Here is a 20056-nt window from a genome sequence, read left to right on the forward strand (position 1 = left end):
ATATCCCGAAGAGTATGGAGATATTAAATTAATATCCCGAAGAGTATGGAGATATTAAATTAATATCCCGAAGAGTATGGAGATATTAAATTAATATCCCGAAGAGTATGGAGATATTAAATTAATATCCCGAAGAGTATGGAGATATTAAATTAATATCCCGAAGAGTTTGGAGATATTAAATTAATATCCCGAAGAGTATGGAGATATTAAATTAATATCCCGAAGAGTTTGGAGATATTAAATTAATATCCCGAAGAGTTTGGAGATATTAAATTAATATCCCGAAGAGTATGGAGATATTAAATTAATATCCCGAAGATATTAAATTTTCCAACAAGTCTTCATCTACGTACACACGCTCGGGTTCTGTTACACGGACCTCCAATATTTTTACCTGTTCCAAACCACCGCCCGGGTGAAGCACACATTCCAATTCCTCTCCCTGTTGGTGCATTCCGGCATCCACACAAACCCGACAACCTTCCAGGTCCTTTCCAGTTAACATTCCCAATTTAAATTTGACTTTCCCCTCTTTACCACTAAACCTACCCTCTCCTGTGCCCCAATTTTCCCTTCCAATAATTGTTTATTCGTTTTCTTTATTTCCTTCCTTTGTTCGCCCATTTGTTCATTCACTCCCTCCGTTTGTTCACTACGCTCATTCTGAGCATTAATTTCCCCTCTCAATCCCCACGTGACAAAGCTGAATGCCTCAAGCTGTGTTTGCCTCAAAATATTGTGTCCCAAACCCATCTCTCTCTGTACCCACCGTACCCAGTCATACCCAGCTGCTCCTGGACTCTGTCCTTCTCTCCTGACGAGGTGGAGAAGTTTCTGTCAATCCTCGAATCTGATTCTGCAACTGGACCAGACAGCATCAGCCCACGGGTCCTAAAATCCTGCTCGGCCGTTCTATCTCACCCTCTCTCTGTTCTCTTCACCCTCTCTTTTGCTCAAGGTCATCTGGCATCTGCTTGGAAATCAGCCAACATTACCGCTTTACACAAAAAGGTGCAAAAACAGATCCTTGCCACTACAGACCAATCAGCCTGCTCCCAATTATCAGCAAAGTCATGGAATCCATCATTGATTCGGATATCAAATCTTTCCTCTTATCCAATGGCTTGATCTCTGATCATCAATTTGGATTCTTACCAGGTCATTCTATTCTGGACATGCTGCTTCTGCTGTCTCAACAATGGATGGAGGTCCTCAATGTCAAACAAGAAATCAGAGCTGTCTCCCTTGACATATCACGTGCCTTTGATACGGTCTGGCACCCCGCTCTGCTCACCAAACTCTCCTCCTATGGTATCCATGGAAATCTCCATGCATGGCTTGCGGACTTCCTCTCTGGTCGTACGTAATCAATGTGTGGCCCTCAATGGATTTCTCTCATCTCCCCCTTCCTGTTCAGGCTGGAGTTCCCCAAATTAGTGTTCTGGGCCCTGTGCTTTTTCTGGTCTTCATCAATGATATCTCCGACTCTCTGGAAAATCCTCTCTATCTCTTTGCTGATGACTCCACTCTCTGCCGCTCCATACCTCATTCCTCAGATTGGCAGTCTGCAGCCTCCTCACTCTCTGCAGACCTGGACAAAGTCACAGACTGGTCAAACAAGTGGAACAATGTCTTTCAATCCTGACAAATCTCACACTCTTACGATGTCTCTCCGAAAAGACCGACTGGACAACCCTCCCATCCACTTTCTGAATAATCCTCTCCAAGAAGTTCTGCCACTCAAGCTTTTGGGTCTCACTATCTGCCATGATCTTTCCTGGGAAAACCACATTTACAAGCTGGCCTCCAAAGCCAGTCGCCAACTGCGCATCCTCCGTCGTGCGAAGTCCTTCCTTGGCACACCTGAGCTCCACACAGCTCTCCCTTCTGGGCTGGTGCTCCTGCCTCACACCTAGCTCGGCTTCACACTGTTGAAACCAAAGCTTTTAGAATCATTGGAATCTCCCGTGATGAAACTGATTCTGAGGGCCTTTCACTCACTCACCATAGGCAGGTTGGTGGTCTTTCTGTCTTCTACCGACTCCTCTCCGGCCTTGCTCCCCCAGCTCTGTCTGTGCTCTGTCCCCCAAATATTCCTACAGGTCACACAAGATCTGTCAGCAACCCTCTTCTTGTGAAATTGCCAAATTCAAGACTCTCTGCTCATCTTCACTCTTTCATTCCTCTTTTCTCCCACCTCTGGAACAAACTCCCTCACACTCCTCAATCCCACTCCTCCCTCCAGGTATTTAAAAGCAGCTGTTCACCACCATCTCTTTTCTTCCCCCATCCAAAACCTTGATCTTTTCTACCCCCACTAATTTCACCCCCGATTCACTTTTTTGAAATACCGACTTCTTTTCTGGAAGCCCTCATAGTGTCCATGTGTTTTATACCTCTCCGCCCCCCCCCCCCCCAATTTCCCATGCCTCCTCCTCCCCAAGCCCTCTCCCTCCCACAGATCTCCCGATGTCCCTGTTCTCTACTGTTGTACTTGTATGCTTCCCTCTCTCTCCCTATCTTGTCACCCGCTCCCTTTATTATATGTTTTATGTGTCAGTTTCTTTATTTGTGATTAATGTTAGCTCTTCCACGAGCCTCGATGTTGTATGAAAAAAAAAAAAAAACTTAAGATGCGATTTGATTTGCAATGGATGTGCAAATAGGCATATATTCATGAAAGTAGCCGGATTACTCCGTCCATTTGTCTGTCACGCTCTTTTCACTGTAACGTCATTAGGGCGTGTAGAAGCAACTTGCATACATAAGCAATGTAATGTCCACGCATTGACGACTTGTAAATATTTAATAACACTGGGAAAATACTCATTCGATTGACAAAACTTACAACAGAGATACATAGTATAGCCGTCTTACACAGCACAGGAACCACAGGTCGAACGAGTATTCTTCCCCGATTCAGCTGTCTTCACTCCATTTATAGTGACCGAGAACAAAGGAGAAGATTTGGTTGGGTCCTCAAAGTGGGCGGGACTCGGGAGGAGGAAGATCGGGGGACGGGGAATTCTTGATAACAAAGTAGGGAGGGGGAGATCGGAGGTCGGAGAATTATTGATAAAGTAGGGAGCAGGGAGATCGGAGGACAGAGAATTCTTGATAACAAAGTAGGGAGGAAGGAGATCGGAGGACGGAGAATTCTTGATAACAAAGTAGGGAGGAGGGAGATCGGAGGACGGAGAATTCTTGATAACAAAGTAGGGAGGGAGATCGGAGGACGGATAATTCTTGATAACCCATTATCTCACCAGTTGGTCACTTGAATCAGGAGCGTCTGAAGATGCTTGTTTTTGTAAATCAAAGCATTCACAGATCTTATCCCCAAGTTAGTATTTACACAGTACTGCAAATAAAGGAGATATATAGATGTCTTTCCATCACAGAGGCAACTCTTGGCTCCGACCAAAGTCTGCAAGTTATACTCTCAAATCCCTGAGCTTGATTGAAATATGCATGCACTAAATACATATATACACGCACACCTGTGGGGGTTACCCCCATTGGGACACAATCCACGGTCACGGAACCAGTGGGGCTATGGATGGTATAGGCGTGGCGTGTGCCCGGTGGTTGGAGCCACGCCCCCTTAAGAGGGTTGGGTTTTGAGATATATGATGCATGAGTTCCGGTCGGTGTTCAGTCCGTCGGAATAAACAAGCCTTGAACCAGCTACGAGTGTCTCGCCTCTCTGTTACCCGCAACTCCTACATTGGTGACCCCGACTGCTCCCGAACGTCTTCGGGGGCCCCAAACGAACATGGCGATAAGCGCAGTTGCAATTAAGCTGCCGGAGTTTTGGGAACGACAAGCTGCCGTTTGGTTCGTGCAGGCTGAGGCCCAATTCGCCATGAGGGACATTTCGGCCGACGACACGAAGTATTATCATGTCGTGTCTGCGCTCAGCGGCTCCACGGCGACCAGGGTGGTGAGCCTTCTCCAGGATCCTCCGGAGGGCGGCAAGTACGAGACGCTAAAAGCGCTGCTGCTCGTAACCTTCGAGCTCACTGAGGCCGAGCGCGCCCGCGAACTACTTTCTCTACCTGGGCTGGGCGACTCCAAGCCGTCGGAGCTTATGGACCACATGTTGTCTCTCCTGGGCAGCCACCGGCCATGTTTCCTCTTCAGGGAGCTGTTCCTGCAGCAGCTGCCAGGACAGATACGGTCAGCCCTGGCCAATTCACCCATTACGGATTTCCGTGCCCTGGCCAGGGAGGCAGACAAGTTTTTCTCTGCCAGCCAGCAATGTAGTGCGGCTGCATGGGACCCCCGGCCCCGTCGAGCAGACGGACACCGTGGCGGCCGCCATTGCGGCCCAGCGGTGGAAGGCCCCAGGCTTGTGCTATTACCACGCAAGGTTTGGGCCCAAGGCCAAGTCATGCTGGCCACCCTGCAGCTTCAGCGAGTCGGGAAACGGGGTGGCCGGCGCTCGTTAACTGCCATGAGCGTTGGCCGTTCGGGCAGTTTGTTGTTTATTTCGGACACCGACTCCGGACGTCGTTTCCTCTGCGACACAGGGGCCCAGGTGAGCGTTCTACCTGTGTCGGCATTGGACCGGGAGTCACGGCCCCGCCCTGGAAGCCGCCAACGGCAGTGCTATTCAGACCTTTGGCAAACGGACCGTGGCACTGTGCTTTGGTGGGCAGCGGTTTACATGGGATTTTGTCACGGCGAGGGTATCCAACCCCTTGCTGGGCACCGATTTCCTCTGCGCCAACGGCCTATTGGTGGATGTGAAAAATCGGCGGCTCATTAATGCGGAGACATTCAGTTCTCTTCCATGCTCGCCGAGCGGGTATGCCTCGGCGAGGCTTGCTTACACGCTCTCGACCTCTGATGAGTTCGCCCGCCTCCTCACTGACTTCCCAGCCCTTACACGGCCCACCTTTTCAGCCGTTGCCGTCAGTCACGGAGTGGAGCATCACATTCTGACCACCGGCCCGCCTGTCTACACCCGTGCTCGATGCCTCGACCCGGCGAAACTCGCTATCGCAAAGGTGGAGTTCCACACGTTGGAGCATCTTGGCATCGTGTGACGGTCCGACAGCCCCTGGGCCTCGCCTCTCCACATTGCGTCGAAGCCGGGTGGCAGTTGGCGTCCGTGCGGGGATTATCGCCGCCTTAACGATGCCACTACCCCCGACCGCTACCCAATCCCGCACATCCAGGATTTTCCCGCCCGCTTGGCCGATAAAGTTTTATTTTCTAAAGTGGACCTCGTTCGTGGTTACCACCAGGTCCCCGTCCGGCCGCAGGACATTCCTAAGACCGCGGTGATTACACCGTTTGGGCTTTTCGAATTCCTCCGTATGCCTTTTGGGCTCGTATGCCTTTCCAGCGCCTGATGGACAGCGTGTTACGGGATTTGCCGTTTCTGTTCGTCTACCTTATAGGTTCTCAATGTGGTCCATACCGCCCCCCAGTGGGCGCTGAGAACTTTCAGGGGGGCGCTCGAGAGTCCACGGGCAGTCGGGGGGCGCTGGTAATGATTTGGGGGGCACTGGCAATTTAGAGGAGCAGCGGCGATTTGGAGCGCTCATTGGGCTTCCTGCAGTCTGAACAGGTTACCCGGCGCCATTCGGCAAATTGGCCATCCAATCAACGACCACATTCTTTCCCCCTTCGCATGGTTTTTATGATCACATATTCGGTGATGTCGTGTAGGTATTTTCTTGTCCATACATGCTCATGCAACAAACATGATAGTGTATGACGCCATGCGGCCAATAGTACAACACTAATTTTTGTCACGTGGTGCCATTTCAACCAATCGGCTTGCAAGAATCTTTTTATGCGGGATATAATACACTCTATTCGTGCTGGACTATTCAACGTGCCTGGTTCAACTTTACAGCCTGGCCTTGCCAGCACAGACATTGGGTAAGGTATGAACAGTCAGTGTTAGCGCTGGTGTTAGTCTTTTGACATTTTGGCATGTTAATTTCGTTATTCAAAAAAGCTTCACGTCCGGTCGGCTTCAAGATGTCGGCCTCAAAGAAAAAGTGTCGTCAGTATTCCGTTGAATACATCAAGTATGGATTCATTCCATCTCAGACGAACAAACAGTTACCGATGTGTTTGTTGTGTGGTATCACGCTGTCCAATGAAGCAATGAAACCATCTCGACTGGGCGAGCACCTGAGTAAAAAGCACAGTGATAAGGCTCACGCAGAGGTCAGCTATTTCCAATCACTGAAAGAGAAATTTGAGAAGCGATCTACGGTAACGACGATGTTCAAAGCCAGCCAAAAGCTCGTGGATAAAGGACTGGAAGCGTCGTATAAGCTGTCATTGCTCATCGCCAGATCTGGAAAACCGTATTCAATCGGCGAACAGTTGATCAAACCAGCCTTTGGGGAAGTGATAAAAACCGTTATGGGCCAGGATCCGAATCCAGTTTTCCCGTCGATTGCGCTCAGCAATGATTCCGTGGCCAGGCGGATTGATGAAATGTCATCAGATGTAGAAGATAAGCTGTGTAGTGAGCTGAGAAGCACACACTTTGCCATCCAGCTGGATGAGTTCACTTTGCGTGACAGTGACGCCCTGTTACTCTGCTACGTTCGCTTCATCCGTGATCAGGAAATGGTGGAAGAAATGTTGTTTGCCCGCTCTCTCTAGACCGATATGAAGGGTTCTTCCATCTTTCAAACGTTGGAGAAGTACTTTACTGATAAGAACATACCGATGGAGAACATTCTCGCTTGCGCGACGGACGGGGAACCAGCGATGGTTGGCCGCCAGCGTGGTTTTATTGCGCTTCTGAAGAACCAGGTACCGTCCGTATTCGCCATTCACTGTGTCGTGTACCGCCAGCATCTTGTAGCAAAAGCTCTCAGCACCAGACTTCATACATCACTCCAAACAATACTCAAAGCAGTGAATAAAATCAAGGTGTCGTCTCTGCATGATCAGCTGCTTCGTCAGCTTTGCCAGGAGAACGATGAGGCATTCGAGCGGCTCCTGTTGCATACCGAAGTTCGATGGTTGTCCAAAGGCGCTTGTTTGATCCGTTTCCTCAACAGTGGTCGAGTTTCTGTCGGAAATTGAAACGGAGCTTTCGGAGAAAGTGAATGCGATCGAGCATGATGTGGCTTACCTCACGGACATATTCAGTATACTGAATGATGTCAACAAACAACTCCAGGGTGACCATATGACGCTGATTAAAGCAAAGAAAGTGATCGGCGCGTTCGTAACCAAGGCGACGCTGCACAGGGAAACCCTCGGCCGCAGAGATATGTACCACTTTCCCCAGTTGGCAAAGGAAACTGCTGTTTCTGATGAAGAGCTGCTCGTTTATTGCAATCACCTTGAGAAGATTCGTGGAGATATGGAACAGCGTTTCAGACATGCTAGAACTGTCGGTGCCAGCATGGGTGATGAACCCATTCAAATGTGACATTCAAGATGTGAAGCGCGAATTACAGGACGAAATTATCAACCTCCACAATGATGAGGCGACGGCAAGATTCTCGCAGCATGAATACGGCAAATTCTGGATTCTGGAGCAGGGCGAATACCCCGCAATGTGGACAGAGGCAGAACTGCTGCTGATGGCGTTCCCCACATCATACCTCGTTGAAAGAGGGTTCAGCGCCGTGATGGTGCTGCTGACCAAGTATCGAAACCGCCTTGACATTACCAAGAGGGGCGATCTACGTCTCTTCCTCACTGAGATGGAGCCAAACGTTCGTAATCTCGCAGCGAGTCACCAGGCCCACCCTTCACACTAACGGTATTTGGGCCTGTGATAACAGATTCCCAGTTTGCCTCACCTGGGCCTGTTCTGCTGAAACATTGGTGGTCGTGCAAAATAAAATAAAAAGTAAAGTAAATAAAGTAAAATATTATTCAGAAAATATTTGGCTTCTGTTATTTTTGCTTCCTATCTACATAAATTCTGGGTGTCCGACCACGAACGATAGGACAAGGGGGGCATTGGGCCGGTCCAAGAGGGCAGAAGGGGGCGGTATTCCAAAAAAGTTTGAGAACCACTGGTCTACCTGGACGATATCCTCATCGCCAGCGCTTCCAGGACGGAGCACATGCTTCACCTCCGTGCGCTCCAGGCCTGCAGGACGGCGGTCACGGGGCTTCTACTGTCTGATGTGCCGTTCGAGGACACGGGCACCACGCTACTGTACGACGTCTCTTTGGTCTCTTCTAATTTTAGGTATTTGAAGTAGTGATAAATGTAGGGGTGTACTTACTTTTTCCACATGCGAAATTTGCATTTGTTTATTTAAATTATAGAATGGACTACAAAATGTAAATGTTTCATATTTGTTATATTATATCACCTTTATCTTTCAATATTGTTGAAATGAAGATCAAATAGCTGTATGTTGAAATATGTTGAAAAAGTCAAAACTTTACATGGGGTGGACTTACTTTTTCACGTGACTGTGCAGTATCACTTTATGACAATCAACAAAAGTGTGTCCAACATTCCCTTATAATAGGTCATCCACAGAAATTGTCTGCCACTCGCCTACAGGTCCCAATTCTAAACTGATCGTCATGAAACTTCAAGTTGAAGAGGTCGTCAAAATCGAGAAGCCTATTGATTTTGAGGTCAAAGGTCATCTGGAGGTCTGTTTTGTAAAATCGCCATTTTTCATCTGATTGACTTGAAAATTAAACAGCATTCATAGATATTGAATGACTAAATTGATAAAAACTATTTTTGAGGTCAAAAGGTCAATGGTCAACTCAAGGTCAAACTTCCAAAATCATCAATTTTCATCTGAAAAAAACCATCAATTTTCATCTAATTTCCTTGAAAATTAAACAATTGCACAGTGCCTCACTGAATTGGGAAACCAACTATTTAAGGTAAAATGTCAACTCAAGCTCAAACTTCTAAAATCACCAATTTTCATCTGAAAATCATTTTTCATCTGAAAAATTAATTTTCACTTTAAAAATCATCAATTTTCATCCGATTGACTTGAGAATATAACAGAATTTGCATAGCGCCTCAATAAATTGATAAACCAACTTTTTTAAGGTCGAAAGGTCAACTCAAGGTCAAACATCTAAAATTATCAATTTTCACCTGAAAAATCATCAATTTTAATCCGATTAACCTGAGCTTTGGTTAAGATCATCAATTTTAATATTAATGAAATTGACAATGTGATGTATCCATGGCAACCTTTTTAGGGAGGAGGCGTGGATTTTACAAGTATCGTGCTCTGCACGACGTCTTCTTGTTTGTTTGTCCGCACAGAATGAGAATGCGTTTCTCTGCAACCGTTGGTCCGATTGGTAGGAAACTTTCACCATAGAAGCACCTCCTCCTGTAGAATATTTTAATAATAATCATGACGTCATGTCATGTGGTACGGGCGCCATATTGGAAAACCCGAAAAACTTTGCACCTCTATATCTCCGAAAGCACTGCATAGAAAAAATTGAGACATCGCTCATTGTAAAGAACTCTCCATGGGGAATAGCATGTTAATGATGATGTCATAGGTGCTTTCATTATGACGTCAGACAAGTAGAACGCTTGATCCGATCAGTTTGAAATTTCTTGAGCATGATGTATGCAAAAATGATATGGGAGAAACAAATTGATGACGTTATTGGTCACATGTTTTGGCAACCACATAGGATTGAACATGAATCTACATTGTCAATAAACCACACAAACACAGCAGCTAATAAACACCCCACAAAATACAGCACATAAACACATCCTGGTGAGGGTTTGCAATCCGATTGCCCTTTCTTCTTTATTATTATCCTGCCGAAGGCTCCTGTCACGGTCTATATAGTCTTCATAGAGGTCAGGCCTTAAATAAAAGAGCTGCAATGATAGAAAAGTGAAGAAAGAGAGAATAGTCGAAGAGTTTTTGAGAAAGTAAAAAAAAAATCTGCTTTTTGAAAATGGGAAGATCGTAAGTGTTTGGAAAAAAACATGGGAAGGTAAAGAGTTCCGTAGTTAGGAAGTGGAAGGTAAGAAACAAACATCATAATGGCCCACCCTCGAGTAGCCAATGGCCACATAATAATCATGTGATGTAGCGGCTTGTTGAGTATTCCGAGGTCTCGCTAATGGCGGAGGTACACAAGCAGCAAGTTCTTGGGAGCAGGAACTGAAGTATAATCTGTAGAAAAGAGAACGAGAGAAAACTTTGCAGCGTAATCCGAGCGGGTCGAGTTTTGAGGTTAGATTGGGAGAGTTGATAAGTCGGATGACTTTGGATTCAATTCTGTCCAGTAATATTTCTTTGGACATTTTTCTTTTTTTCTTTAAATTAAAAAGATTCAATTCTTGCGATAAAAGATCAGCTTTGTTCCCTATCAACTCAAACTTCCTTTATATACAGACTTGGCATTTAATATGGAATATTTTTTTTGTGGGGGTGAACTTACTTTTCAAGATGTCTTAGAACCAAAAGTTCATTGGAATTATGTTGAAATTATTCTAGATTTTGTTAATGTGACCTTGAAAAGAAAAAAACCACAATTGACATTTCGAAACAAATAAATTGATCCTTGAAAGTGATGTAAACTGATATCGAACTCAATTCATGGACAGTACTGTGTTAAACACTTGTACGTTTTCCAGAAGTATCTCTTTATTTTGCACATTAGCCAAAATTTTTTTTAACAAAAACAAAAGTTAAATTACGACTGGGATTACGGACAGTAAAATTACAGTTCAGTACTTCGTGTAACCCCCACGAGCATTCAGGAGAGCACGTACACGTTGAGGCATGCTGTTCACGAGATTTGCCAAGGTTTGGACAGGAATCGCTTGCCATGCAGTGACAATAGCCTGCTGCAATTCACGCACAGAGGTCGGCTGCTGGTCCAAGTGGTCGATTTAACGCGTTAATTTTGCCCACAAGTTCTCTATCGGATTCATATCCGGGGACATGGCAGGCTACTCCATATGCTCTACACCACGGTCAGCAAGAAAGTGTTGGATCATGCGAGCACGATGAGGCCATGCATTGTCATCTTGGAAGACAAAGTTTCCTCGAAAGGTTGCACGAGCAAATGGAAGCAATGTTTCTTCCAGAATGGCCCTGTACTTGAACTGGTTCAGGTTTCCATTCAGAACAACCAGGTCAGTTTTGCCCCCTGCATGAAAAGCAGCCCAAACGGTCACCCCACCACCTCCAGCTTGGACTCTTGGCACTATACAATCTTTGTTGTAGGCTTCATGCATTTGTCTGCGCCCTCGGACGCGGCCATCTTGACGATAGACCAGAAATCTAGACTCGTCGCTGAAGATCACGTGATTCCAGTGTTCTGGCTGCCATTGACGGTGCTCTCTGGCCCACTGCAATCGGCGCTGGCGGTGTTGTCTGGTCAGGCGTGGCTTTCTCAGGGGACGCCTGGCAGGATAGCCTGCTTGAACCAGTCGTTGGTTGACTAGCCTTCTGGATAGAGGCACATTTGTCAGTTGCTGCCACTCAGCCCTAAGCCGATTAGCTGACTTGGTACGGCCATTGTGGACTAACCGGTGCAGCTGGTGATCATCCCTCCTTGTGGTTCTGCGGGGACGTCCTGGCCTCGGTATTGGAGTAGGGACACCCCTCTGAGCATTTCGTTTCAGGATCTTTGACACCTGACCTTGAGTGATGCCATACTGCCGCGCAATAGCACGCTGTTTCATGCCGTAATTTCGTAAAGCCACCACTCCATGACAAACAGCATTGTCGAGTTGATGGACCATCTCCAGAGGAAGCGGCAATAACTTTTGGAGACGTGCAGCAGTTGTTTTCCACTAATACAGAACGCAACAACCCTTGTATACCCGACTGTAAAGCCAATCATCAAATGCACTTGTCCGTACATTTTGCCACGCCACCTGTGATATAATCCTGTTGTTGACTTCTTGCTGCGCCAGACAATCAGTGACATGGTTCTTTTAACAAATAAATCACCAAAGTGTAAAAGAAACTCACCAGATTGATCTACTGTGTTAAGAAAATAACCCAAGTCAAGAAAAAATATATATTCCATATTAAATGCCAAGTCTGTACATTTCCAGGTTCAGACAGGTGTGTTAAAGAAAAGTTATTTGGCACACCTGCGATGAGATGCCTGAATGGGTCTCGACAAGAACCGACAAAACGTTTCTAAATAAATTCAGACGTAGTCGTTTATTTTTATTTTTTTTTGAAGCTTTTTATTATAACAAAGATTCGTCTACATTTACAATACAGTTAGCATTATCAATAACATCGTTGTCAACGGCTCATAAATGCACGTCGACGAGAGATTCGATGTAATAAAATCCATTGTGAAGAGAAGAAGTAAAAACGTTTAAATATATAATTATGTTTGCGTAACTTTTGTTACCTGAAACGTCTTACAATCTACCATACTAAAAAAACTGTACTGTTCTATGGGAACAATAATGTAACAACAATGATAATTCTGTTTCATTATTAACTGATATAAAGCAAAACCGCATAACAGGATGAACTTTTGGTGCTAAGCTAACTATTTACATTGGAGAACTCACCTGACCTCATATCAGGGCTGTTTATATGTGCATCCTGAAAACAAATTCATGTTCACTAAAGTTTTAAAATTGTTTTTCATGAACCAATAACGAGATAAAAAGGGCTCAGCTTTGTGTTTTCAAATGAGGGTTTTAAAATTAATCTTTGATCATCAACTTCAACATTTCAAAGGACTACCTAGACTCCTTTTCATCAGAATCTCTCCTCCACTTCATTGAGAGTACCACACGATGCTATCTCTACTACATTGAGAGCCCATCATGATGCTATGTCTACTTTACTGAGTCCATCCTCCATTTAATTTAAAGTCCCACACGATGCTATCTCTACTTTACTGAGTCCCTCACAATGCTACCTTCACTTTACAGAATCCCTCGCCAAGCTATCTACCTGTCACTGAGAGTCCTTCACAAGGCTATCTCCACATCCTTAAAAGCCCCTCACAATGTTCTCTCCACTTTCTTGAGTCCCTCACAATGACAAACCCCACTTCCTTAAGAGTCCCTCACAATGCCATCCCCGCTTCTTCGAGAGTCCCTCACAATGTAATCTCAACTTCTTCTAGAGTCCCTCACAATGCCACCCCACTTCCTTGAGAGTCCCTCATAATGCCATCTCCACTTCCTCGAGAGTTCCTCACAATGCTATCTCTACTTCCCCGAGAGTCCCTCACAATGCTATCTCTACTTCCCCGAGAGTCCCTCACAATGCCATCCCCACTTCCCCGAGTCCCTCACAATGCCATCTCCACTTCTTTGAGAGTCCCTCACAATGCCATCTCCACTTTCTCAAGAGTCCCTCACAATGATATCTCCATTTCATTGAGAGCCATTTCTTTCACCATTACCATTTTCTCAAGTTGAACATGACGAAGCCTCTCATAACTCATCAGTCGATGGGTTAGAAACCACATCTTCTCCACATACACCATCCCCCTGCTCCTCTGTCCAATCATCACTATTATCTGTTAAATCTCCTCCCCACAATTCATTTTCTCCTCCTTTCTCAATGCAATCTTCATCCTCATCACCGATATTGTCCTCTTTCCTCTTTTTTGAAAACCAATCACGAACCATTTGATAGCCAAGGCCCGACCGTTCACAGAGCTTATCAAGATCACATTCGTTAACAAAATTCCGTCGTTTATAATAACTGCAAAGTGCCACCGTGCCAGCTTTTGAGACTGCAGGCTTTGTTTTGGACGATCTGGGACCGAGAACGCTCTCAATACACCGAGCCCACCGTAGTTGCTTGTGTTTGAGAGCGTAGCGTGTATCTCCAAACCATCGTACTACATCAGAGCGCCGAAGTCTTGTACGAACCTCCAGTTTATCATACTCTTCTTTGGATGGCCACTGCGTAGTTAAAAACACTTCTTTCATCACTGCAAGCTGCTCAGGAGTCTTCTTTTGAAAGCGGCTGGCTTTCTTTGAGCGTAGCTGCGCTTTTCCCTTTTGTGGAACGCTTGTTGTCGGTGAAGCATCTTTTGGATGCAATTTGGCCTTCGGTTGATGCTCTTCAGGAACCAAATCGGGCTGCGATATTGGCAGCACCTCAGGAACCAATTGCGGTTGTGGCTTTGATTGCAATTGAGGCACCAAATGAAATTGCAACTTTGGCTGCGTGTCAGGCTGTATATGCGCATGAGGCAATGGCATGGAATGTGACTTTGTCTGTGTTTGAAGCAGTGACTGGGATTGGGGCTTCGTCTGTGATTGAGGTGGAGACTGGGAATGCCGCTTTGTCTGAACCTGAGGCAGTTGGGGAGACTGTGTTTGAGGCAGGGCTTGAGGAAGGGCTTGAGGCAGGGCTTGAGGCAGGGCTTGAGGCAGGGCTTGAGGCAGGGCTTGGGGCAGGGCTTGGGGCAGGGCTTGACGCAGGGCTTGAGGCAGGCCTTGAGGCAGGCCTTGAGGCAGGCCTTGAGGCAGGGCTTGAGGCAGGGCTTGGGACAGTGCTTGGGGCAGTGAATGAGGTGATTGTGCATGTACCAGAGGCTGTGTTTGCTCCAGAGATTCAGGGTAAGAATCATGCGTTGCCACCGCTGCTGCTGCTCTTACCAAGTCTGCCTCGTAAAGCTCACGTGCCGAGCCAAGCCGTGTAGCTGCAGCATCGTAGCGTGACGTGCCCCATGCACGCGCACGCTTCATCAGCTTATAACGCTGGTCCACAAAATAACGTGACACAGTTGTGAAGGAAAGACCGGTAAGTACGGAAAGACGCTGCAACTCTGAAGGTGTTGGACGGGGGTCATGTTCAAAACTTGCACGAAGAATTTCAAGCTGGCCCGGGGACTTGTATGTTTTCGCAAATGGCCCTTGCATGGCTGAAATAAGATTTGAACATGTATCGGCTCCATTGATCGAAGCAAACATAAACTCCTCATCCATATCATCAGTTTCCAGCTGATCATCTCCAGGATGTTTTCCATGCAACAACTGTAGTTGGCTCTGAGAATGAGAGGGCAACAACCTTTCTGGTTGGAATGAAAATTCGTTCATTTCTCCAATGTTCTCATCATTCTCTTGTATCAAATGCTCGCTCAAAACATTTTGCTCTGCACCAGAGCCATCTGCGTCACCATCGTTGTTCTTCCCAGAAATGTGGACGGCGTCAGTGTGACTGTACAGTTTGTATTGGCGGTCATTGAACCACTTACTGACAACCTGCGGAGAGAGCCCGGTATTGGCACAAAGGCGACTGAGCTCGGCAGCACCTGGCCGCTGCGGTTGCTCGTCACTGGACTGGTGGTCTGCTTGATGTTCGTCCGATTTCTTGCCCAATATGGAGGGTGAGATTGAAGGAGAGAAATAAGAGTTCTGTGGTTATAATACAAGAAAGAAGAAACAATTAAGGATAGAGGAAATGACTACCAGAATTATAAAAGAGAGCCAATGACTGCATTTGTATGGGAAATATGTATGTCATGCATAAATAACAAGTGTTTTGATTCGATAAACTCTAAGGTAGTCATAAAGTTACATAATTTTTTTTTATTATACGAGTGAGGTCCACCTAAATTAGTGTACACACCACTAGTGTGTAAGCCTTAAATATAGGTATATTCCCCATTTGACAATCCTGGAATACAGGTGTGCCCTCCACCCCCGCAATCGACATTGATGGAATATAGGTGTGCCCCTTCAATCCATGTGATATAAGCTATTTATCATGGTCACACCAGCATAAGAGTAAACAAAAAAGCAAAGTCAGCAAAAAGTGCAATTTTTCCACAAAAAACAAGAAGTACAAAATGAAGGTAATAAAGTTAATATAAGTGCAGTCAATGTTTATAAAATCACACCAACCGCATCCACTAACGATCTAAGAAAGAGGAGTGGGAGGGGGGCAGTAAGTGCCATGGTATGAGCAATATTTAATGTTACATTTGGAGTAAGAAAGGGGGGCATGGATGGGGAGGGGGGCAGTAAGTGCCATGGTCTGAGCAATATTTAATAAAAGTTACATTTGGAGTAAGAAAGGGGGGGCGTGGATGGGGAGGGGGGCAGTAAGTGCCATGGTATATAATAAAATAACCACCTTTAGAGGCCATTTTTCCCCGCAAAGCGGGGGTTGGCCTTTTTCGGGAACCGTGGTTGTTGTTGTTTTTTGGTCCCCTTTTTGAAGCAATGTTTTACGGCCGGATGCCCTTCCTGACGCCAACCCTTTTTGCCGCCTTTTAACGACAAACAGGGAATTACCAGTGAACTGGTACTCAATTAGCCGACCTCGGAAGGATGACAGGCTGAGTCAACCCCCCTGGTGTTAATTCAGCGATCGACCGGGATTCGAACCCAGGATCCGAGGATCCTAAGCCGGCACCCTAGCCGCTAGCCCAACACCAGGGTTAGTAAGTGCCATGGTATGAGCAATATTTAATAAAAGTTACATTTGGAGTAAGAAAGCATGGATGGAGATGGATGGAGAGGCATGGATGGAGAGGAGGGCAGAGAAGAGTGGGGTTGAGGTGAGGACAGAGTGAATGTGCAGAGGGAAGGGCAGGGTGTAAAGAAACGATGGCATGCAGTGGGAAAAGAAAAGGTCAAAGTGAGGAGAGGGAAGAAGGATGTGAGAAAGGATTAGGTCAGGGTCCACAGGGTGGAAGTTGAATCAATGTGACGAGGCTGCCAAGGGAAGTGAACATTGTTTTATCACCTGTCACCGGCGGTGTGTTGAACCACCATCTACAAATAGGAAAATATATGCACACGCAGGATTTAAGAGCGTAAGAGTCAGTAATACCTCGCTTAAAGCTGCCCCATAGAATGCTAATTCATTATGGAGATATTTTTGTCCTGGAAAAAAGTTTTACTAACCAAAAAAATGAAGAAAATCCAATAACACACAGCACTCGACAAGTAAACGCACCTGCGGCCATTGTTTGTACTGTATGCATAATGCATATGCTCTGAGCCAATCAGCACTATTTACGCCAACTTCGTTTTGCAGCACGGTGAGTGGCGAGTCTGTTCCCACCTCGTCTCTCACGCTGACACATGCAGTTCCAATAGAAAGTCCACACCTCTTTCCAAATTTTCACCTTTTGTTACCTTATAACCTGGAATTAAATTGCATTAAATCGGACTTTTTCTACCTTTATTTACACATTGTAACCAATATTTGAGGTGAAAAACATTTTACAAATGTCAGAAAATGTATTAAAAATACACAACTCGAATATCTTGGTTGGATTGGATCAGTGTCCACCCCCTCCCCCCTCCCCCTACCTGGTGGAAGCAACTTTGACAGCAATTACACCTGTGAGTCTGTTGGGATAGGTCTCTACCAACTTTGCACACCTTGATTGGGCAATATTTTCCCATTCTTCTGCACAAAACTGTTCAAACTCAGTCAAGTTGTGTGGGGAGCGTTGATGGACAGAAATCTTCAAGTCAGGTGCAGATTTTCGATTGGATTTAGGTCGGGGCTGTGACTGGGCCACTCAAGGACATTTATCTTTTTTTTTTCCTTAGCCACTCCAGTGTAGCTTTGGCTGTGTGCTTCAGGTCGTTGTCATGCTGAAAGGTGAACTTCCATCCCAATTTCAGATTTCTTGCAGATGGCAATTTTTTCCTCTAGGATTTTTTGTATTTTGCTCCATACATTTTCCCTTCTATCCCAACAAGTGCCACAGTCCCTGCTGATGAGAAACATCCCCATAACATGATGCTGCCACCACCATGCTTCACAGTAGGGATGGTGTTCTTTGGGGGATGTGATGTGTTGGATTTGTGCCAAACATAACGTTTTGCATTTAGGCCAAAAGGTTCCATCTTGGTTTCGTCAGACCACAAAACTCTTTGCCACATGGCATCAGAATCTCTGGAGTGTTTTTTTGCATACCTCAAACGGGACTCTAGGTGGGATTTTTTGAGTAATGGCTTCCTTCTTGCCACCCCACCGTACAGGCCAAACTTGTGAAGTGCTTGAAATATTGTTGTCACATGCACACAGAGACCAGTCTTTACCATAAAGGCCTGTAGCTCTTTTAAAGTTGCCATCGGCCTCTTGGTGGCCTCTCTGATCAGTCTCCTTGCTTGGTTCATTCAGTTTGGAGGGACGACCTGATCTAGGCAGGGTCTTGGTGGTACCATAAGCCTTCCACTTCTTCTTGACTGCTCTCCAATGGATATTCAAGGCCTTTGAAATAGTATTATACCCATCCCCTGATCTGTGACTTTCCACAACTTTATCCTGGAGGTCTTTTGAAAGGTCCTTGGTGCTCATGGTTGAGTTTTTGCTGTGAAATGCACTACCCAGCAGAGGCAACCTACAGGAACAGCTGATTTTATTCTCAAATAATCATAATCACTACAATTTAGCACAGGTGGAGGATAATTAACTGGGTGTGTGATGCTGAAGGTGATTGGTTGCACCTTAGCTAATTTACAATTGCTATTATAGCAGGGAGGGGGGGGGGGGGCGGGGGGAAGTTGTTTTTCACTTGGAAGTTGTAGGTTATGATGTGTAAATAAAGGTGAAAAATTCTGATTTGAACCATTTTAATTTCAGGATACAAGGCAACAAACGGTGAACGTTTTTAAAGGGGGTGCAGACTTTCTATAGGTACTGTATGACGAGTAGGAGCGATGACAATTACTGTTTTTAATGATGTTTGTACATTAGGGTGGCCCTTATTTTTGAAAGTTTGAAATATTAAGCTCTCACCCTCTGCAACTGGTCCATTTGCCCTAAAAACAAACCAGGCCAAATGTCAGCTAAATTCATAAATATGTAGAGGTAGTCCAGCACCCTTGAACATTTCCCCCTATAGGCCATGTGATTGAGGTCACGTAACACTAAAAACTGATGAATCTGTCAAAGACCGCATTCTCCCTGTGACTGATAAAGTTATTGATTTTGCAAAGAAGCAGCTTGACCTCAATCAGCCACGGGATGATTATAAAGAACTTCTGGAACTGACCATTTTGTTTCTTGGAGGAGTTGCTGCTCGTGGCATTCATTTCCGTGCTCCTGGTGCGATTCACCTTGCAAGATGGATGTCGAAGGCCATCTACAGTCTCAAAATCTGGCTTTTCCACCAACAGTTCAAGCTGACGGCACGAGAGAGGAATGGCCTACGAGAAATTTGTCTGTTTGTTTCTGGTGTATTTGCAAGCCTGGATGAAAGCTCCAAGTGCAGCTGAAGCTCCAATGAATGATCTGCTGCTGATGAAGACCTTGATCTCTTACAAGACTGCAAGTCGTGCAATCTCAACAGCCACCAGTGAGAAGTTGAGGAACCATCTGTGGTACTTGTCAGAAGAGCTGGTGGGGTTGGCCTTCTTCGACAAACAAGTGCCTATCGCTACTAAACAACTGATGGTGGAAGCACGGAAAGGCGAGCGTCCATTAGATGAAGAACCATCAAAGATGCCACGGCCTGACATGAAAGCCTTAAGCGAGAAGGGAATTGAAGAATTTGTGTCACCACACACAAAAACATTCTTCGAAAAGTTAAAAATCTCGTCAGACATTTAAACTGTGGATCCAAGCACACGGGGTGACCATGAAGGCTACAGAGCTGCTGTGGAACAGATCAGGGAGTTCAAGGTCGTAAATGACCATGCTGAACGAGGTGTGGCCCTCATGAAAAGTTACAACCGGCTCCTTACCAAGGATGAGGAGCAACTCCAATTCTTACTTCAGGTCATGTCTGAACACCGCCGTACTTATCCCGACTGTCGGAGAGCAACATTGGCTAAAATCAGGCAGCAATGATATGACTTATGTTGGTGAGAACCTTCCTTGACTAGAAACTAATATAATAACATCAGGAAATATAATATCAGGAATGTTAAATAGAATGAGAAATGAAAAGAACATTAAGAAGTGTATTTGTACAGCAGTATATTTTGTTGTGTGCTCTCTATATATAAAATATATTTTAGTCCCTGGTGTTGGGCTAGTGGCTAGGGTGCCGGCTTAGGATCCAAGGATCCTGGGTTCGAATCCCGGTCGATCGCTGAATTAACGCCAGGGGGGTTGACTCAGCCTGTCATCCTTCCGAGGTCGGCTAATTGAGTACGAGTTCACTGGTAATTCCC

At 45.7% G+C, this 20056-nt stretch overlaps 1 protein-coding gene and 1 pseudogene across 17 annotated transcripts in view; one reads left to right on the forward strand and one right to left on the reverse strand.

Moving 5' to 3' along the window:
- The first annotated feature begins 6111 nt into the window (after positions 1-6111).
- LOC137428321 (protein FAM200C-like) lies at positions 6112-12912 on the forward strand (annotated as a pseudogene).
- The window catches only part of LOC137426657 (uncharacterized), a 114911-nt gene continuing 106982 nt past the window's right edge, over positions 12128-20056 (reverse strand). For 14 of the 17 annotated variants that reach the window (XM_078779166.1, XM_068115407.2, XM_068115414.2 and 11 more), the window contains one exon: positions 12128-15328. In XM_078779166.1, the coding sequence (XP_078635292.1) occupies positions 13391-15328 (1938 nt within the window). In that variant the 3' untranslated portion in view covers positions 12128-13390. The remainder of the gene's footprint in view (positions 15329-20056) is intronic. The other 3 variants (XM_078779165.1, XM_078779164.1, XM_078779170.1) reach the window with 1 other exon arrangement.

Source organism: Myxine glutinosa, chromosome 5, assembly GCF_964187855.1.
Source record: "Myxine glutinosa chromosome 5, kmMyxGlut1.1, whole genome shotgun sequence".
NCBI classification, from domain to species: domain Eukaryota; kingdom Metazoa; phylum Chordata; class Myxini; order Myxiniformes; family Myxinidae; genus Myxine; species Myxine glutinosa.